The sequence below is a fragment of the Doryrhamphus excisus genome, chromosome 3, assembly GCF_030265055.1.
Source record: "Doryrhamphus excisus isolate RoL2022-K1 chromosome 3, RoL_Dexc_1.0, whole genome shotgun sequence".
In the NCBI taxonomy this organism is placed as follows: Eukaryota; Metazoa; Chordata; class Actinopteri; order Syngnathiformes; family Syngnathidae; genus Doryrhamphus; species Doryrhamphus excisus.
Genome location: NC_080468.1, coordinates 30269532 through 30291995, shown reverse-complemented (window position 1 = coordinate 30291995; position 22464 = coordinate 30269532). Strand labels below are relative to the sequence as shown.

The following is a 22464-nucleotide window of genomic DNA, read 5'->3' as shown; positions in this document are numbered from 1 at the left end:
TCCTGCTGACGTGAGGCAGCGTGACTTTGCTGTCAGTACCATGACTAGGACTGACCAGTCCCCAATTGCACCATGTACTAGTACGGGTTCTCAGGTCAGGTCTAAGTTTGGTCGCATCATTAGACTAGTTAACAGACTCATACAGACCATGTCTAGGCAGGACGTTGTCCAGGACAGGTAAGTCTGCGTTGCAGGCCTTAACGTATTGAGTTTTGTTTTTGTGATATCATCATATGTATGGTTTTGGTATCCTGCCAAGTCATGGGCCTTCCTCGCACTACGTTTTTGGGGTTTTGTGGGGTGTAGATGGCCCCTATTGCCAGAAGCTGGATGGAGAGATGAGCGCTGCTCTCCTTCCACTTCATCCCTATGGGATACAGACTGTTGGCTTTCACGTTTGTGACCCCTGTGTAATTTGTAACTGAGTCGTGTCTCTGTGGTTGTATGCTGTGTAGCGGTGCTCATGTTCGGTAAAATTCAGTGGGGGTGGGTGTAACGGAGTTAAAAATGCACTTTATTATTTATTTTCTAAATGCGTGAATATTATTATTTAGTTATTGTGTGAATTTTATCTCAATTAGTTATTTATTTTTCTTATCTTGTTTACTCTATTTCCATTGCTTTCTTTGTATGTGTGTTTATTTTATCCTTTCACTTCTGCTCCTCCCGGGCTTCCGTAGTTGGCCCCAGCTCTGGTAGCACTTCCTCTCTTTGCCACACAACGTGGTTGGCATTGACGAGGGTAAGTTCAGTTAAAGAGCTGCAGACAAAATGTGTTGTTTAGTTTAAGATTTGGTCATCTGTGTTGTGTATATTGTTTTTATGTCGATGTATTTGTCATTTCAAGTGGTTTTATGTTATTTTGATCGTTGGTTTTCATTTACATTTCTGGCGGGATTTGTGTTACATTAGGCCCGTCGTGGTTTTTGTTACAATGTGTAATTTGACATAAATTACACATTGTACACCGTCTGTGTAGGGTGCAGAAGTGGAGGAAAAATAAGTTTATTTTCATTCTTGGGCCACCCTTAGCAGCAACAATTGCAATCAAGCGTTTGTGATAACTTGCAATTAGTCTCTTCCAGCGCTGTGGAGGAATTGTTGTCATTCAGCCACATTGGAAGCTTTTCCAGCATGAAGTCTTTTGAAGGTCATGCCACAGCATCTCAATAGGATTCAGCTCTGGACTTGGACTAGGCCGCTCCAAAGTCTTCATTTGGTTTTTCTTCTGCCATTCAGAGGTGGACCACCATATTTTACTTTTGCTATTGTTTTTAATTACTTTTACGCCAGATGTAATGGGAAATTCAACTTTTGCCTGGTCAGACCACAGAGTATTTTCCCACAGATCTTGGGGACCAGCCTTATTGTTCTTTTTGTTCAGCAGTGGTTTTGGTCTTGGAACTCGTTTTTGCCCAGTGTCTTTCTTATGGTGGAGTCATGAACACTGACCTTAACTGAGGCAAGTGAGGCCTGCACTTCTTTGGATGTTGTTGTGGGGTCTTTTGTGACCTCTCGGATGAGTCGTGGCTGCGCTCTTGGGGTCATTTTGGTTGGCCGGCCACTCCTGGGAAGGTTCACCACTGGTCCATGTTTTGGCCATTTGTGGATAATGGCTCTCACTGTGGTTGGCTGGAGTCCCAAAGCTTTAGAAATGTCTTTATAATATTTTCCACACTGATAGATCTCAATTCATCTCAGTTATGTTTTACATATGTTTTTTTTTTCACACAGGGCCTTGTAGCTTTGGATTTTGTCCCTCCTTAATAATAAAAGTTTCAATTGAAAACAGCAAAAAACATCATCAAGGGGGCAAACACATTAGAGTTAATTTAGCAATTTTTATACATGAAAATGGTTAATATATCCAGAAAATTTAAATATTTATGCATATATTTTGACTAGACTAGGCTGTATTTAATCACCAAACTGCATGATACGACTATATATTTAGTAAATGCTTGTAAAGCCGTGGAACCATGATGTGACGCAGGAGGATGTACTTGTATTACTACAAGTTAGTAACTACCTAGTAACAATCAGTAGTCATTTAGCAGTACGTACTGTACATTGATTAGCTACCAAGTACAAGCTACATACCAAACATCCTCAATAAACAAGCGATTGAGCGGTCGTAAACGATAACATAAAAGGCAAAGAAAGTGTTACATTTTATTTGGTCTTTGTTCCTTTTTTTGTCTTTCCACAGCCATGGTAATAGACAAGACACATAGATGTTCACATCCCGTGGGGGAATAATCCTCTCCATGCGGTAAAACGATGATTAGGCCCAGCCCAGTGAGAAATTCTCAAAGTGTTTCTTTTCTTTTTAAGTCAACTGCAAATAAAACCCTACAAGAATAATTAAAAAAAAACACGACGACAATGCTTTCTCTTATTTTGGCTAGCGTATAAAAAAAAAACACTCATTGAGGGATTAGCTTGGAGAAGCACCCATCACAACATGTTTAAATAGTCCAGTGGAACACCTGTTCAACCTTTACTTCATCCTGACGTAGACTCCCGAGGCCATCTACAATCAACCATTTCAATCCAGTGTGTGACAAACTCGGCCATTTATAAAGATCCCCCCCATAGAAATATATGTATACACAGTGGAACCCCGGTTAGCATCCGCCATGGTTAGCTGTGTTTGCTAACTGCGTGACTCCATCTGAATCACGAAACGTCCTTCCTTATTAGCTTATTAGCTAACCAAACAAAATGGCAACCAGAACAGGAAGTTACATTGCATGTCTGTGTCGTCAGCAGTTGACTCGCAAAACACCTTTTTATCGTTTTATCATTTTACACGCATAAAGCAATTGCAAATGGACGTGAATGAGGAATGAAAGAAATAAACAAACACTTCTGGTTACCATTACTGAAGACGTGACTGTTCCCAAAGACGCCACCCGGACGCCACCTTCCTGTTTTGCTATGACTTGTGTTTCCCACCTTCTTTATGAAAAGGCTGCCACTTGCAACTTTCTTTGGCTCCAGTTTGGGTTTCAGCATTGAGGTGAGAAACACCTGCAAATTCAAGAAACAACTTGTGTCAAAACAGGAAGGTGGTGGTGGTGGTCGACCTGGCTGAACACAGGGAAGTTACCTTCAGGGAAGGTAAGAGTCACCTGAAATGTTCACTGATCCCTTTCATTCATCATTGACTTGGTTAGCATCTGTCTCTGTTAGAGTTCGACCCTCTGGAATGAAGTGATGGGTGATGCTAACCAAGGTTCCACTGTCAAATGTGTATGTATAATCCAGATATGAAGGTATTTCTAGTGATTTACAGTATATTTATATATAAAAATGTCCTTTGGCTGGCTTGCAGGTAAAAGTTAGAATCAAGTACAAGAAATCTGGGAGAGCACCATTGACCTGTGGAGGCTTCGTCAACAAGCACCTGAAAGAGCCCTGCTACTTTTCGGCATGTCTGTCGTTGATCCAAGTGGACAAATTAGTGTAGGGATACACGGTATCCCTAAAGTCTGGACACATGGGCCAATGTGCATTTATATCCAATTTTTGAATGGAGACTGGAGTATAAATGATATATTTTCTTCATTTGGATATAATTTACATATGTCTGGTAATATTGGCATACATAAAACTTAGGTATTTGCTATGCAATAAAATATAACAATTTCACACGTGTCAATGATACGCTCTAAGGACACCCTGTAGAATGGCGACAATCTGAGCAGAACGTGATCTTAAACATGCTAAAAAAATGAGGATTTGTATCTGCATGTTTTACATAAACTGCTGCTGCTGACATTTATGCTATTTAGGCTTTGTGATGTGAGGGGTTCTGTGAGGGGATCAGTTTGATAAGACCTACAATTCCCATCTCATCCAATCAGGCTGGTATGATCTGGATCCAAACTGCCATTTCCTCCCTGGAAAAGCCTGCACTTGCCCTTTAAGGCACGTCAACACCTTCGCTAAACCACTGTGTCATTAACTTGCTACACAAGCAGAAACCACCATTCCGACAGAGGTCTTCGTTCGAATCGCTAATCATCTCGCCACTCGTACAGGAGCTTTGTCCGTCTTCCACTAGCCTCTGCTGAACATGGTCACTTGAGCCAGAACTGTACTGCCCTGGTGGGACGGCATTTGAGGCAGGAAAAGGGATTGGTTTCATCCTCAGCGTCCAAAACTTCTAAAGCCAATAAATCCACACTCTCGGCACAAAGTACCTCAAGAACCTGAAGGTCCAACAGCTTTTGTGGCGGGCTCTGTCCCAAACATTTCAAAGTCACTAAAATGAAGGCTAGTCTAGATACAACAAAAACAATGAGATTTTCCAAAGGTCAGGGGGGTGTATAGGTTGGATTCATCTTCAATACCTTCATACTCCCAGTGCCCAAAACAAAACACCTGTCCTCCCCATTCATTTTCAGTGGGAACCCTTGAGACTCTATAAACCAGGAACTGAAAGTACGAAATCATTGTGGGTGGGCTCTGTCCCAGTCAATTTGAACTGCCATAAAGAGTCATCTTGATACACCAAAAATAACTTTTTTCACCCAGACTTGAGAGCTGGATTGTTGGTAAAGCTTGTCTACACACGGGGGGTAGACCTTGGTTTCATCTTCAACTGCCGGTACCCAAAACAAAATGTACTAGCCTGTCTGCCCCATTTATTTGACCCAAAACCTGATTTAACCTTCATGCCAGCTTCAATGACAGAGGAACTGAGGGGCGCCAACAATTTTGGAGGGGTGGCTCCCTTCTTTGAAGCCCCAACATTAGTTTAAAAACCCAAGTTTGAAACACCACCCCTCCTACGCACTTCACAGTAACCCTAATTTGAAACTCTGACCCTAACTTGTAGCCGTAGCTCAAAACCCTGACCCAAGTACAACCTTCAGGGTTGGCTTGTCCCAAAATCTTGGGGTAGATCTTTGTGTCCATTCCCCAAAAATGCACTGCATATTGAGACAACGAGCAGAAACTGGATTGAAATAAAAACAATGACAATAACGGTAGCCTCTATCCCCATCAGGCAAATCCCAGCAGTTTTTCGCTCTTCATTGGAACAAAGCTCACCAATGTCCTCCAGTGACGCAGTATGTCGCCATTCATGTTGTTGTTTTTGGTTGATTTAGAGGGTCTCTTTCAGCTGCTCGACCTGTACTCATTACTGGAAAAGACGAGGCATGACATGGCATCATTGCAAATGGAATCTCCCAACAACTAGTAAGACGACTCAGGCCTTTCTAAACCAGACACCACTTTCAACTAGGGATGGGCACGAAGATCCATTAGTCCAGTTGATTTCATTCATCACATCCTAAAGCAACCGAGTGCAACGCTGCTGTTGACACCGTGTTAAAGTCTTATTATTCAAATTCAAGTTGGAGAAAATACATTTTTTCCACATGGTTGATTCCAGAATGTGCTTAACGGTTAAGATTAATGCAACGCTAACTGGCTGAATTGCATAATTGGGAAGAAGTTTGGGAAGTAGCTGGTCATTTGACAGTGCGAGCATGTAATTAGCAGAATGCCAACTTAGCATTTACTTTCGCGTTAAAGCTTTTGCACCAACATTTGCCAAAAACAAAATGGCGGAAAGTGTACGCACAAAATTTCTATTGAAGATTGAAGACTTTCATTGTCACAGAAGCTCTCTTTGGTGTACGAAGCGATATTTTCATGAGAATACCACCTCCTTCCAGAACGGAATGCATTTATTCCTGCCATGCAAATCCAGACGACTTCACTAGCCCACCTCGAACTAGGAATGGCCATCATTATTAATCCAGTGGAATTGATGAATCGATATCGTGTCTGAAAGCAAGTGAAGCGTATGAGTTAGCCGCTACAAGCAGAGGCGCTAACTAATGGTTAAAACAACTCTTGGAATAAATGAGGAAACTCATTTTTTAACCATCAAAAATAACCAATTATTCAAAGAATTTTTCCCCCACCAACAATCGTCCCTCATTTATTGCGGTTAATTGGTTCCAAACCTGACTGCGGTAAGTAAATTTCAGCAAAGTAGAATTCGATATTAATACGGAATGTTTTTGTAGTGTAGAAAACCTGTTTATGGCAGTTTTAAACAGTATTAGAGCCCTGTAGGTATGAAACAACAACCCTGTTGTCACCTTTATGTGCCTATTACTCTTTGTTTATACTACCTGATCACTGCAGGAACATAACCTCTCACACCATATAGCAAGCTACCAAGCTAATTTACCTCGAGTTCGCCTCCAATTTAGGCTCAACTTAAAGGGGAAGTGCACTTTTGGGAATTTTGCCTATTATTCACAATCATTGTGAGAGACATGAACACGTATTCATTTCCTTTTTCTGCACATCATAACACCAGAAAACAAGTTAATATGAGCTAGCTAAAATGCATGTTATTGAGACACTTTGACACTCAAGTCCTAACAAAAAACTTTCTAAGAAACTCAATTTCCATAACTGGCCTGTATTTTGATATAGCTACAGCGATATTGTAGGACCTAATGCGGAGTACATTTCTGGTGGAATAACACATGATCACAGCAGGAATATATAACGATAAAACGTTGATAGAGGGTTTTATTATATATATATAATATAATATTATATTATATATTATAATAATATAATATATATATATGATAGAGGCTCTGTAGTCTAGGTGTGACGTGCATTGTTAGCTAGATCATATTAATTTGTTTTCTGGTGAAAGTGAAATAAATGCGTGTTCATGTTTCACACAAGGACAATAAATAATGACCAAAATTTTTGAAAAAGTGCAGTTCCCCTTTAAGGAAGTGTTTCAAAAAGAGGCGTTGAAGAAGGACAAAATTGTACCACTTCCACACGGTACTGGAGGATAACCTTTTCCCCACTCTATCATGTTGGCCACAGCATGGCTGACTGCATGGAGTGTGAAGGTAATGTACTATAACGTCATGTCTCATCAAAGTAACATTACTGACACCTAGTGACCAGAATACTACATATAACTATATAACTTTGCAATTCTTTTGACTAATGATACTTGGGATAGGCTCCAGCATACCCCGCAACCCTAATGAGGGTAAGCGGCATAGAAAATAGATGGGTGGTGTCATTTAAGGGGTCGTGGTTTACATTACATGGAAATGGGTCGTACTGCGATATTGAGTGAGGTCCTGCAGTTTTAAAATGCTGCTTTCGTGCCCATCCCTAGAGGTGCCTATTAATCAATGATTAACGTATGTTGAGTGGTTTAAGACATAAGACTTGTCACAGAGGCTCTCTTTGGCATAGGAAGTGTGATTTCACCTCGTCGGGCGTATTATGACACATTCAATGTCCAATCCTGGGCATTGTGCCGGAATGTTATTTCCTTTTTCTTTTTCCCACAACACAGCTGGTGGAAGCTGAAGCTGGACGTGTTTTGTGTTTCAGAGAGAAATTCCAAGCGTCTTTCCTGCACACCACATGGATGCAAATGTACACGTGACAAAACAAGGCACTCCAAAATGTCCTGATTACTTTCGGTCAGCACAGAGGTAGGTCAGGGGTGGCCTGATCCACCTCTGTATTTTTGCTGGCAGAGACCGGAAGACTGATGGGTGTCCAAAAGAAACACAAAAAGAGGGAATGAGTTCTTGCTTCACAGCCGGCTATGCCACTATCCCATGGAAAGATTCAGCGTTCCAAAGCAGCAGGCCTCAGCGGAATGGATGAAGGATTCCATGTTAAAATGTTGGAGACCTTCGATAAAAGGCTCCTTGTGGACCTTAGAACCTGTCGTCTCTGAGCTGTGTTGGGGACTTGAAAGGTTTGAGCCCTAGAGTCCTTCGAGGGTGGGCTCTCTCTTTGGTTCCATCCAGGGGCTTGCTGCATGCCACCCAGCCCAGGTCGATGAGCGGCGAGTCGGCCGGGTTGAGCGGCGCAATGCGGAACGATGGCAGCGTGGGGGAACCGTTAGCAGAGCACGGTGCCGAGCGCGAGGTGGGGAACGGCGTTGAGAATGGGTCAAAGAGCGATGCTCTGTCCAAGGTGCCAGAAGGGTCGGCACGGAGGGTGAAGGGGTCGCAGTCCGGCGAGGGGAAGGGGTGGCAATTGGTGAAGGGGTTGGTTGGGGAGGGCTGGTACCCTAGAGGTACGCTGTCCGAACGACTGACAGTGGAACCCCCGCCACCGGCTGAGATGAAACTCCACGGGTCGATGCGGTGCCGTATGGGTGAGGGGCGAGGGCGGGGGATAACGCTCACCTCCAGGCGGCGGGTTTTGGGACTCCAGAGGGCGGGGTTAGGGTGCAGAGAATAGGGCATTGAGGGTTTTTTGTCAGAGTCCTGAATGTCTTGACAAAGGGGCAGATCCAGAACTGGAAAGAACACACAACGAAGTTAGAGATTAAAAATCTGGAGTTCAACAAAGTAAGCTTGAATTTGTTGTTTCTTGAATATTGACGTATAAAAAGCAGACCCACCAAGCTGAGTGCCATGCAGACCTTCACAGGACCTCCTCCTCCGGTCGCCTCTGTGCTCCAAGCCATCACATCCCACATCCCCATTGCTCGACTGGACGCTGCAGTTCTGCTCCATGGGGCTCGCGTCCCTGACAACACCCTGGGGTCCGGGGGGCGCGTGCTGCGTCCTGTGGTCACCCCTCTCGCGAGGGTTAGGTGGGGGCAGCGGCCTCAGTTCTTGACAGTGCAGGGCTAAATCCAAAAGTGGTTTGGGAAGTGGATCAGAGGTGGAGAAGGTGATAAGGTCATCCACGACGGGGGGTTCCGGAATGAGGGGCTTTGTAGGTGAGCTCTCCACATCGGAGGGCTCGCACTCCTCCAGGGAGGGTGGATTAGTCCGAGGGGGGACTTTCGGAGAGACATCCAAGCAGCAACCCAAGCCAATGGAGGCTAAGAGAGAGCCGCTGCTGAGCAGGGCCCGGTGGGTGCTCTTAATCAGGCAAGGAGGACCCCGATCGGGAGAGCTGGCTGGAGAGGCACACCCCTCCTCACTGCCTGAGTCTCCTTGTGGAAGAGGAAGCCGCAGGCTGTCCTTCCCTGAGGAGCCTGTGAATACATAAAAATCTATCACTTATATTCTAAGAATTCACACTGAATTAACCACCGCCAGTTAGGCACCATTGTGAGCCGGGGAATGGGTCAGTGTGGGGGGTCTGTATTCCTCAAAGTCATCCTTGGATTCTCCATTCTCGTTGCTGTCAGACACCAGCAGCTTGGCTCTCATGGACAGACTTGTAACAGAGAGCAGAGGACATGGAAACCATGCATTCATTAACAGAGGATCACGCGTGTGACATGTACCTGCTCTCCTGAGGGCTCAGGCGCAGGACTTTGGGGCTCTTGGGGCTTTTGGGGCTCTGGGGCCTCCAGTGGGGACTCAGCCTCAGATCTCCATTGGCCTGCTTCTGAGAGGGCGCCTCAAGGGGCCACACGGAGCTCAGACCGAACGTCCTGTTGCTGTCACAGGGACTAACTGTGGGGAAACATGAGCATCAGCGTGTAAATGTCCTCATGGCAACTCATGTTCAGTTGAGATGTACTAGTACTGAGATGGAGCGTTTGATGATAACTATCATATGTGCCCTAAAGCAGACCACTGAGTGTGAGGATGTGAGCACTGCACTCACGTTGGATTGCACGGAAACGTGGGCCAAAGGAGGATGACGAGCCTGAGCCCAAGTCGGGTGAGTTTCGCCTCTTCTCCAGGCCTGGTGATGCCTGCACTGTGATTTTGTGGATGAAATCTGCAAAACAAACAAAAACGTCAATCATAAATACTAAAAACACACAAAAACTGAAATATTTTATAATATATTTATATTTTATATGTAAAAACATACATGACTTTCAAACACAATGCCGAAAAGATGCACAGTTCAACATTTAAATGCATAACACACAAAAATACATAAAATACCTAAAAATACCTAAAATATCTAAAAGCTAGAAAAAAAAACAAATAACACATTACAAGTAACATGGCCCTGGGTGAAAAAGTGACTGTTCCGAAGATCTGAAAGATGAATTGAGATCTATCAGTGTGGAAAAGATTGTAAAGTCATTTCTAAAGCTTTGGGACTCCAGCCAACCACAGTGAGAGTCGGTATCCACAAATGGCCAATACATGGAACAGTGGTCGACCTTCCCAGGAGTTGCCGGTCAACCAAAATGACCCCAAGAGCGCAGCCACGACTCATCCAAGAGGTCACAAAAGACCCCGCTAAACAACATCCAAAGAAGTGGAATTGACTTCACCATAAGAAAGACACTGGGCCGGCATGGCAGAGTTCCAAGACCAAAACCACAGCTGAACAAAAAGAACATTAAGGCTGGTCTCCATTTTGCCAGACATCTTGATGATCCCCAAGACCTCTGGGAAAATACTCTGTGGTCTGACCAGACAAAAGTTGAACATTTTGGAAGGTGTGTGTCCCATTACATCTGGCATACAAGTCATTAAAAGAACATGATAGCAAGAGTAAAATATGGTGGTGGTAGTGTGATGGTCTGGGGCTGTTTTTGAATTCTGCTCAAGGAGAATGTCCGGCCATCTGCTGGTGACCTCAAGCTGAAAGCAACTTGGGTTGTGCAGCAGGACAATGATCCAAAACACACCAGCAAGTCCACCTCTGAATGGCTGAAGAAAACCAAATGAAGACTTTGGAGCGGCCTAGTCCAAGTCCTGAGCTGAATCCTATTGAGATGCTGTGGCATGACCTTCAAAAGGCTTCATGCTGGAAAAGCCTCCAATGTGGCTGAATGACAACAATTCCTCCACAGCGCTGGAAGAGACTCATTGCAAGTTATCACAAACGCTTGATTGCAGTTGTTGCTGCTAAGGGTGGCCCCTAAGGGGGAGTTTTATTTTATGGAAATAACCGGAAGTGCATTGCTCACTAGTTAGCTTAAAGTTTGCCAAATTCGTCCGAACAAAATTGTAAACGGTTGGTATTTGGACAAATAAATCATGTAGTATGCTGTAGTGTAAATGCTTTCCATACTGTCTGATGAATTGAGTATGCAGTATGGAGTGTGGATAGTATGGGCATGGAAGTATGTAGTAGTTAGTATGAGGTTTCAAACACAGCCATGGACTTCATAATAAAAAGTTTTGTGTCAACAGAACACACACCTTGGGGCATGCTGATCTTCTCGCCATTCTTGCATTTGAGCTTGTGCTTCTTGAAGGTGCCCTTGCGCTTCTTGACGTTGGGTTTCTCCTGGTTCTGGTTGAGGTGCAGGATGAGGAGGCTGAGCTCGCGCTCGAACACGTCCTGTTCCCACTGGGCCAGCTGCTGCTCACGCTGGCGCAGGAACTCCTCGTGGGACTTCTGCTCCAGCGCCGCCCGCTTCAGTTCCTCCTCGCGGCAGCGCAGCTCCTAGACGACAAAATGGTGGGATGTATCAACTCTGATTGTTTATTCGATAGGATTTAATCCAAATTTGCTCATTTCTCATAACATTTCATTTGTTCTCACACATGCTACAAATGTAAAGAACGAATGAGAAGCTGAAATTATCCTGAACTTCAGCACCAATATAGTTTTACCCACAATTCCTGCACCCATCCTTTATTTTGGATCCGACTGACCATTTTTGGCCAAAATATGCTGAGCCTAAGCCAACTCAAAACAACGACGAGCCACCTTTTCCTTAGCACGTAGCTCATCAAACATGTCCTGAATCTCCAGCTTCCAGTCTTCCTGCAGGGAGTGGAAGGAGTCCTGCGGCATCTCCTCCATCACCTGCTGCTCCAAGGCAGTCAGCTGGGCCAGGATGGAGCCAAAGTTGGGTCTGTGATGGGGGTCCTGGTCCCAGCACTCTGCATTAAACAACCAAAAGAGATGCTAAAGGTTTGCTAGAGGTTTGCTCTGCTTTATTTTGGCACAGGTGTTTATGCAGGCCTAGCTTATGCAGCTCAACAATCCCACCATGTCCACAGAGAGAACGTTTGTTGACGCCATACACCAACACTCTCGACTTCAAACTTCATTCATTCATACTAAGAAACGCCATCACAAACGTTATCTGCTTATCTGGACATCTGTGGCCTGGATTCCCTGCATCCACAGGCAACTCGGATAGGAAATCGGATATGGGATATGAAAGAATTGATTACATTTTTAAAAGGATTCTTTAGCACTTGCAATTTTTGGCATTTGTGCACAAAACTCCACAAAAAAAATCAGAGCAGAGCACTTGTTCGAGACACTTAGCCATCCCGATACTGTATTACGCTACTATGCTAGGTGTTATCATGCTAATATTAGCATGCTGGGTGTTGGCATGTTAATGGATGCATGTTAGCATTGCTAGCATGCTAATGTTGTCATAGCCATATAGGCCATATAGGCAATTATATGAACACCTGGGTGTAGGCAATTATATGAATACATAACACTATCATGCTGGGCGTTAGCATGCTAAAATGAGCATAATAGCATTTTTATCCGTTTTCACAGGTAGACACTATTATGCTGCATGTTAGCATGTTAACAGGAGCATAATAGCACTTTGATCCATTTTCACAGGTAGGCACTATCATGCTAGGTGTTACCATGCTATTATTAGCATTGCGAGCATGCTAACATGAGCATAAGATTTTTTTTATGATTTTCATGGACATGAACTTAAGCAGACACTTGCGCTACCATGCTAGGTGTTAGCATTCTAATGTTAGCATGTTAGAATAGTAACAATTATACGATTTTTAGCATTTTGTGCTAGGCACTTACACAAACACTGTGCTATTATGCTAGGTCTTAACATTATTCCACGGTCAAGGAATCTACTGTAAATATGTCCATAAAATAGATCAGTTTGTGTTTTATTTTTGCATAAGTCTACCATAAAAAGACATGTATTTTTGCAAACAATGTGCCATTTGAGGGCCCATGAAAAATGCAGTCCATAAATGGCCCGCAGGCTGCACTTTGCGGATGCCCGGTTTACGTGTTCCACATGTTATACTGTATATGCTGTGTTTTGGTGCCACTATCAGGAAGAGGCCGGCTGTAGGCTTATGGGAATAATGTTTTAATATGGGAATAAAGTCATCATATTATGGGAATAAAAATCGAATCTTATGGGAATAAAGTCCCAATATTGCAAAACGACAATATACGTACAAAATATAACTCTTTGAGAAGTGAAAAACGGTAAAAAAGAAAGAGGTGCTAATGTTGAGGTTTCTTCAGAAGGCCTTTACTGTACAACCAAGTAGCACCTCTGGCGACCCACCTGACATGAGCTGAGCGAAGGGTTCAGGGCACGTGGAGGGAATGGGCAGGGTGAGTTTGTTGACGGCAACGCCGTAGGCCACGGCAAGCCCGTCGATGCCTCTGTAGGGCGCCTCACCTGTCAGCAGCTCCCACAGCAGAACACCGTAACTGTAAAACATGACAGTGAGCAATTCGCCATGGTGGTGTCCGAATTTTCTCCACCTGGCTGTATGCAACATTTGTGCAGCTCACGTTGGGTAACTTGGGGACGTTTGGCCCACAATGAAGACTTCCAGGTACAGCATGACGAATATAAATGGTACTCCTATTTTTATTCTTCTTAGCTACATAGTAGGCCTAGCTACATGCTAACCACAACCGGCTAGCATGTTAACATTAGTGTTTTCAGCCAATTAGGAAATTAATTTTTTTAAGCATCTGATTGGCAGCGTGGTTAACGATGCCAGCACTTAGCACAGGGGCCTAAGGTTTGAATCCCAGTCAGGGTAAGTGGTAATATATACAGTATCATTAACTGGCCCTTACAGTGTGAAAAGACACATTCTGGCAGTTATCCTCTTAAGGTATCAAATGCACCGCCTGTCACTTTGCTTGATGGAGGCCATGTTTTTCCAACCAATCTTGCTCAAATTTTACTCATGTGCGTGGCGGCCCCCGAAACGGGCGTGTGGCTACACACCTTAAACTTACAGTAAACCTACATGACGTGCGAATGAGAAACACAAACAACACTCTGGTCCCAACACTGTGCAGGACTTAATTCCAACTTGTGGCAGTATGCAGAGATGCAAACACCACGGCTCGCCCCCTTGTGATGGAGGAGGAGGCAACCTGGCCCCAGATGAGAAGGAATGGTGGAACAATGACGACGCTTGCCCGACACTCACTCATTCACCATAGCTAGCTGCAAGGACACGCACAGTCAGAAAGCTGACGTTCAAGCCACTTTAGCTAGTTAAATACAGTCCATGTCCTCCCCCCAAAAAATCAGCAAGTAGCTTCCACTGCTCACACGAAGCACACACACACACACATTTGCAGATAAAGGGCTGGTGTGAGGCCTCCCTCCGGGTCAATACAGAGACAATGGTGCAGTGTTACCGTCCGCATGTCCTGCAACAAAGCACAGTGCAGCTCCCTGCAGAGACACAGCAACACCGCCATCCGTCACGGAGTCTTGCATAACATGCCAGTTCATTTCATGGTACATATTAGTCATGAGCAGTACAGGGACTCCCGCTCACGTCTCTGGCCAAAGTCACTAGTAAATATACAAGCAGTAGCCGGTTTTGCTTTCGGTTTCAGTCAACAACCACTCTGAGAAGCAGGGACATAAACGGGTTCTGCTCTATCAAATGTGCTGTCATGGTCAAACGTACTATATGCAGCCCTCTTCCTGCACAGCCATGGCTGCCAATTGTCCATAGCTTCTCTGAGACGACGTGGATGTGGGCGTACACTATAGTGAGTGACGGCCATGAACGCCACCTCCCTTTTCAGGCCAAATGACAAATCAGCTGGTGGTGGTGTGGGGAAAAAAAGTTCACCCACACAAAAGAAAACCTCACCTCCAGACGTCGCTGCCCTTGGAGAAGGTGGAGGACTTGATGACCTCGGGGGCCATCCAGGCGTAGGTGCCGGCCGTGCTCATCTTGGTGGTTTTGTGCCACTCCCTGGCCAGGCCGAAGTCGGTAATCTTCAGTGTCAGTCCCTCCATGCATTCGTTCTCGATAGGCTGGGCCAGAAGGACTGCATGGGAGGCAAGAGAAAAACTACTTTTAGGCCCACATCGTAAAGTGCAGTTACAGTCATGTGACCAATGCCTGTTTATGGAAACTGACTCTTCTCCTCTTCAACCCTCACACACCAACAGGTGACAATTCACACTCTGGAAGCCATTTAAAAAAAACTCCCGGCCGGGCCCAGCCCGAAGAAGCCACATGGGATCTCCCCCTCGTAGACCAACCACCTACGGGAGCAAGCATAAGGGTCCGGTGTATTGTGTGTTAGGTGGCGGTCAAGGGCGGGTGCCTGGGCGACATGGTCTTCGGCGGCCAAATCTGGTTCTTGGGACATGGAATGTCACTTCACTGGTGGGGAAGGAACCTGAACTTGTGGCGAGAGGTTGAGATATTCCGACTAGACATAGTCAGACTCACCTCGACCCACAGTTTGGGTTCTGGAACCAAACTCCTCCAGAGGGGCTGGACCTTGTTCTACTCTGGAGTTGCTGCAGGGGAGAGGCGGCAAGCTGGGGTGGGCTTATTAATAGCCCCCAGCTTGGTGCCTCTGTGTTGGAGTCAGCCCCGGTGAATGAGAGGGTCATTTCCCTACGCCTTTGGGCTGGGGAAAGGGTCCTGACTGTCATTTGTGCGTACGCGCCAAACGGCAGTTCGGAGTACCCAGCCTTCTTGGAGTCCATCAGGGGGGGGGGTGCTGGAGAGCCCCTCAGCTGGTGACTCGTCATTCTACTGGGAGACTTCAATGGCCATGTGGGCAATGACAGTGTGACCTGGAGGGGCGTGATTGGGAGGAACGGCCTCCCTGATGTGAACCCGTGTGATGTTATTGGACTTCTGTGCGAACACAGTTTGTCCATAACTAACACCGTGTTGGAACATAGGGATGTCCATAAGTGCACTTGGCACCAGGACACCCTAGGCCGCAGGTCTATGATTGACTTTGTAGTCGTATCATCAGACCTACGTCCGCATGTTCACCTGGTGAGGTGTTAGGGGCATGCCCAGCCGGGAAAAGGCCCCGGGCAGACCTAGGACACGCTGGAGGGATTATGTCTCACAGCTGGCCTGGAAACGCCTTGGTGTCCTCCCGGTGGAGCTGGGGGGTGGCCGGGGACCGGGAAGTCTGGGTTTCCCTGCTGAGACCGCTGCCCCCGCGACCCGGACCCAGATGTCCGTGGCCCAGTGGGAAGTGGAGGAAAATGGATGGATGGATGGATGGATTGTGTGGACTTGCCCATCAAAAACCTCAGGAAGCGTTGACTGTCAGGACCAAGGCTCTGCTGCACCTCCACACCACTGGATATTTGGATTAGAATCCATGGCTTTTGTGCCTTCATTTATATTAGTGTTTGCTTGCTAACTGCTAGCACTCCACTCGCTAGTAGCCAAAGTGGCTAACAGGAGGATTCACTCTCCATTCATTCCAATGTAGAACCAATGCACACAGACACACGCAGAGTGAACACTCTTGTCATCCGGCCTGTGCGGTACAGACAGATGAGGAATATCTGCACATGCTAATTCATCAAGGCCGCAAATGTATCAACTTGTTAACCGTATTTTCTAGACTATAATTGCCCCGGAGTATGAGTCGCACAAGGCAAAAAATGCATAATTAGGTAGAAAAAAACATACATAAGTCGCTCTGGAGTATAAGTCGCATTTTTTGCAGGTAATTTATTTTAACAGCTAACGGCTAACGGTGATGTGAAGTCAATTATCGTATTTTCTGGACTATAAGTCGCTCTGGAGTATAAGTCGCACAAGGCCAAAAATGCATAATTAGGTATAAAAAAACATACATAAGTCGCACTAGAGTGTAAGTCGCATTTTTTGCGGGTAATTTATTTTATAAACTACTTGACCAAAACATTACGACCTCTTGGAAGGCAAGTTCTAACAATAAAATAATAGAGAACGGGCTGAATAAGTGTAAGATATACTAACAGAATGGTACAGCTACACAAAATAACACATAAAAAAACAGATTTATGTTACAGTTTATGTAACATAAACAGTTTTTTCATTTATAAGTCGCTCTAGAGAATAAGTAAGGTAATTTATTTTAATGGCTAATGGTGATGTGAAGTCAATTATCGTATTTTCTGGACTATAAGTCGCTCTGGAGTATAAGTCGCAGGACAGCCAACCTATAAAAAAAGTGTGACTTATTGTCTGGAAAATACAGTAGTATGAACAATACAGTGGATCAATAACACGACAAGACGTATGCTATATCGTATGCGGCCAATGCACACAAACCGAGGCACAATTGTGACATTGGTTTGCGACATTAACCCAAAAAAAAAAAAAGACATGCTAACTAGACTAACCGCTACTTGAAATTAAACCCCAATTGGTCTTGAAATTTCTAACATAGGCAAGGGCAGGGCTTAACAACTAATGTCCATAAGTCTTGTCCCATTGGTCTAACAATGGTATAACATGGATTAAATGTATGCTAACATATCTTCCAAAGCATCTTGACAATGACCCAAAGGGGGCGCCACAAATTTACACACTGTCACAAATCATTTGGCAAAAGTAGGACTAGGACTTAAGTGCGTTGTCCTGACAGCCAACGCTTCCCGAGACGTTTGATCAGTAAAACCGTTCAAAATGGTGCGCGCTCACAGACAGTGTCGCTCGCTACATTGCAAAAGAAATGACACTATTCTAAACGGTCGTATGGCATAAATGTTATGTCCATGTAATTATGATGTTTCTGTGAAACATGAACAACAATGTGGCTGATCTTGCAACTCGGCCAATGATCAACGATAATTTGTCACGCAATTATCAACCAGCTTATCAATGTAAGTAAGCGTTGTGGGATGCTTGCTGATGTCGTGCAAGTTCCGAGAAACACAAAACACACTTCTTCAGAATAAGAATACAGATAATAATACAGAAAATGGTTTGCAAAAAAAAGTGAATTTAGAAAAAAAATCTAATGAATTTCATCAGTGGCATCACTAGGCCTATTTTAGGGGGTCTTCAGTCCTAAATAATTTGATTTTTTTTTTTTTAATCTCTGACAAATGTTATATAATAGGGCAAGAATAGGAGTTAAAATAAATATTCACTTTACCTGTCATTAATTTATAATCATAAATGTGTCCATTTCCCTTTATTTCATGGTGTAAGGCAGAGAGCCCCTTCACTGTGCCATTACCCAGTCCATTCCACTTGGCCATGTAAAGTGCGCCCACATCACCGACAATCCAATTCATGTTTTCCCTGCAGTAGCAATTAGTTATAGCTCCAGCCCACAGTTAATTAACAGCAGATTGAACCATGAACCAAGCATTTCCCATTTTACAAAAAAGAAAAAATATAAATACATATAATGAAAAAACAGGCGTACAGGCAATCTCGGCTCAAGTCTTATACCTGTTGATTTGCGGCCAAGAGCTAGATTCCAGCTATAAAGGAACACTGCATATGCTAATTAGCTAGCCAGTAGCTAATATCATGGTCCTGATTGTGGTGCGAAGTGTGCCCTGCGCTCTCAACCTTTGGGGGCACCGCATCAGTTGTGTTTCTCTCACATTATGGATGCACACTGCGGGTTACTGAGTTGAGCTGATTCCACTATGATTCATTTATCATTATCATGAGTGGATAATAATAATGATAATATATATATATATATATATATATATATATATATATATATATATATATATATAGACTAATAATGATTATTATATAATATAATAGGGCTGCACGGCATTCGAGTGGTTAGCGCGCAGACCTCACAGCTAGGAGACCCGGGTTCAATTTCACCCTCAGCCAGCTCTGAGTGGAGTTTGCATGTTCTCCCCGTGCATGCGTGGGTTTTCTCCGGGTACTTCGGTTTCCTCCCACATTCCAAAAACATGCTAGGTTAATTGGCCACTCCAAATTGTCCATAGGTATGAATGTGGGTGGGAATGGTTGTTTGTCTATATGTGCCCTGTGATTGGCTGGTGACCAGTCCAGGGTGTACCCCGCCTCTCGCCTGAAGACAGCTGGGATAGGCTCCAGCACCCCCGCGACCCTCGTGAGGATAAGCGGTAGAAAATGAATGAATGAATAATAATATATATATATTATTTAGAATATATATATCCCGGTTCTTGTTCGTTATTTTTTTTTGGATTTCCCTATGTCTACGACATTAATTCATATCCTGTGCATCTCCATCGGGCCAAGCCCCCCCCGTCCTCAGAACCTAGTGACGCCCCTGGATTTCATACAGCCCTAACCCTTGAGCCTCTTGCTCAAGAAGAGTGACACATTAACACACACTTTAATGCCATCTTTCAACTTATGAGTGAGTCCCTGCGTTTTTGTCGGACATCCTGCACTGCGCGTCACTGCCCGGAGGCAGAGCATTTGACGTCAGAAAAGAATGCATCACAAGAGCTTTTGTTGTCCTCTGTGCAGCGCCTGTGTGAAAAAAAACGTCTTTAGAGGAAGCAAGCAACGGAGGCCTTTATGGAGGCACGGCCTGGCGAGACCACTTCCAAGAAGTGAAAGGGCGGGGTCAGCCTCAAACACCAGACCAAAAAAAAAAACAGCCAACCACCAAAAGTTTCAGTCCAGGCAAAGAATGCACAATTTGCACACACACACATTCACACACTCAGTACACAAGGCAGGTCCACAACGCCAGCTCGCGTAGCCACATCCATATGACAAAAGCAATTTTAGCAGCCTCAGCACACAAAGGCACTTCTCCTGCTTCCTGAGTGGAGGCCGAGTGCGTCCGCAGGTCAGGCTTCCACTGCCTAAATGTGGGTTGATCCCATACATTGTTATGCTGCAGTATAAGCGGGCACCAGCGAGCACCGGTCTTGCCTGAACACGGTAGCCGATGGCCTGATAGCGAGGCCGGACCAACAATGTTGCCGCAGACGACAAGCGTGACAGATCACCGTGGCAACAGGCTGTGTTTGCTATTGTTTGTTTGCTGCGTTGAACACAAGCGAGTGTGTCCGCTGTAGGAGTTTGGCCCTGGGGACTGTCTCAACAAAATCAGCAGTCAGGGATTTCTCCACACGCTTGACGCCCGGTGTCAACAACGGCGCCTTAGCGATGTAACAGTGTTTTCAAGGGAACTGTGAAATTTTCAGGAAGTACAAAGCCTGGAAGGAGTTTTTTTTTATTAAAAAAAATCCTTCTCATTGGGCTTCTCATGTAGGAATAAGCTGATGATCAGCCATTTTCACTTTTCTCTCTGTTAGTTAAACCCATTCAATATCAAACATGTAGTTTTTATCAACCCGGATGTCCGATCCCAACAGCACGTTTATACATTTTTTTGTGAGAGAAACAAAAAGAGGTGCTGACACAACTCCACACTAATGCATTTCAATTCAGAGCTATTTGAAGCCATAAAAACGTCCACAAGGTGGCAGAAGTGATTGTGACAAGAGATCGGCAGGGAAATTTTACCCCATTCAAAAGGCGTGTACACTAAGGGTGCGGAAAATAATCGATATTAATCGATACATCGATGCGCATGCGCACGATGCGAGTGCATCGGCCCATTCACCGTGTATGGATGCAATTGACGGGTGAAATCGAGATTCATCTCGTTTGTGGGTATCGGTATCGGTATCCAAGCGACGTTTTATTAATGTTCAACTTCACCCCATATGCTGTTCCCCAGGCGCAGAATGAGTGTTCAGCACAGCAGGTCACAGCAGAGCAGTTGGCTTCTTCCTGATTTTGAAACTATTTTAAAAGGGTATAAGTTGTTTTCCACTTTCTGCTCCCCACTACTGTATTAGCCTAGCTGCTAGCTAATTCATATTAGCAGTATGTTTTACAGACAGGAATATAAACAAACATTTATTGCACTGCTGAAAGTGTCACTTTAACTTTGTTGTTGCTGTACTGTATTTTTTACAGTAGGAATTATTGTTGAATTGTTTTACTCCACCACTGAACCACTGCTATTGGAATAGCATAGCCGATGTGGTTGCTGTTTTAAGATGGCAAAAAGAATGATCAAGAAGTGGCGCATAGTAAAAAAAGACAAACGGCACTTTAGTTGTAAAATGCCTATAAGGAACAAAGCCAAATGAATTCAATTTTTTTCCCTTTGCTTATTTGCATCATGTTGAATTGCATCATATCTCAAGAAATTGCACCATATCATATCAGATTGCATTGATGTGAACTAAATGATTATCGCATCGTATTGTATTGCATTGTGAAGAGGATGAAACGTATCGCATCGTTTTGCCAGAAAATTCCATATATCGTTCAAGTATCGTATCGCTGGCAGTGCATCGAGATGTGTATCGAATCGTGAGATTCACACCCCTAGTGTACACACATAGTTAGTTGGACATGTGAACATTGTAAATAGTTCCGGGCCGTAACACCTGGCAAGATAAAACTCAACTGAACCTTCGTGATCACTCCCTGTCCTCCACACATCTGTCGACCTACCACTTCGGTCCCCTGGTCAACACATTTACTGGACACACACGAGCAGGGGTTTTACTGGCGTCTTAAATGGCTTATTTACACTTATGTCTACTATATTTGGTAATACAAAAGTAAAGCCATTTAAAGTCGCCATTACAATACACCGATGAGACAATAGCCACTGCAGGAAGTATACGGTCCACTGCTAATGTGTGAGTCTATATTGTGATATTTACAGTGCATCTTATTTCCTGATTCACTTATGGGTCTGGAACTATTCAACTGTGATAAACGAGGGACAACTGCACTGTGCTGATGAGCAATTCAAGCGCTCCTTTTTTTATTCTTCCTGTGAAGTTTCCATGAGCTCACTTGTAAACAAACATCAAACGTCATCAGCTACGGGAAGTCACTATGACACTCGGGGCTTGTTTCTATCGTCGCAGTGCTTGAAAAGTGCAAAAAGTTTGCCAGAGACCAACAACAAACTGCCCGCAGCATACAAAATATTTTTCCGATCCATGATTATTTAGGGGTGCCACCATACATCTGTTTTTGTGGAATAAAGTGGTGAACAGTGCTCACTGCTCACTCGCCATGGCGATTTGAGGTCAGCTCAAGAACTCTCATGTGATCTTTATGTTTTTGTTGGTATTTATACTACTATTACATATTACTAGCAAATTTGTGGTTTTCTCTTTGTAATTTGAATGATTTCTAGTCATATTTATAGGTATTTAGTGCTCATTGCCTCTACTGTAGCTAACATTAGCTAGCTACAGTTTGGTAATGACAGTTAGCGAATAGCTGAGCAAGCCTAACATCAACAACAGTAATATAGAGTAGACAGTATTACTGATGCTTCATATTTATTGAGAGTAGTACTGTAGTCCTACATAATCTGATATACACTTGTCCATTTATTATTTTAATCTTCATTCCGCCTGATATCCTCAGCCGACCAAGTGTTGTGTCACTGGCTGCAAGGTTGAAGATGTCACCAATGCAACAGGCTGCCTATCAATGCTGCGTTCAAAATAAGTCTGGTCAATGTCTGTGCGATGAATGTGGTGAATGA

General features: G+C 44.2%; 1 protein-coding gene across 1 annotated transcript in view; it reads right to left on the bottom strand.

Annotated features, from left to right (window-relative positions):
• Nucleotides 1-1295: 1295 nt before the first annotated feature.
• The window catches only part of LOC131125156 (mitogen-activated protein kinase kinase kinase 11), a 42402-nt gene continuing 21233 nt past the window's right edge, over nucleotides 1296-22464 (bottom strand). The window contains exons 2-10 of the mRNA XM_058066399.1: nucleotides 14787-14967; nucleotides 13217-13365; nucleotides 11623-11798; nucleotides 11109-11355; nucleotides 9604-9720; nucleotides 9278-9449; nucleotides 9095-9207; nucleotides 8438-9022; nucleotides 1296-8332 (exon numbers count right to left, since the gene is read on the bottom strand). Of these exons, the coding sequence (XP_057922382.1) occupies nucleotides 7743-8332; nucleotides 8438-9022; nucleotides 9095-9207; nucleotides 9278-9449; nucleotides 9604-9720; nucleotides 11109-11355; nucleotides 11623-11798; nucleotides 13217-13365; nucleotides 14787-14967 (2330 nt within the window). The 3' untranslated portion in view covers nucleotides 1296-7742. The remainder of the gene's footprint in view (nucleotides 8333-8437; nucleotides 9023-9094; nucleotides 9208-9277; nucleotides 9450-9603; nucleotides 9721-11108; nucleotides 11356-11622; nucleotides 11799-13216; nucleotides 13366-14786; nucleotides 14968-22464) is intronic.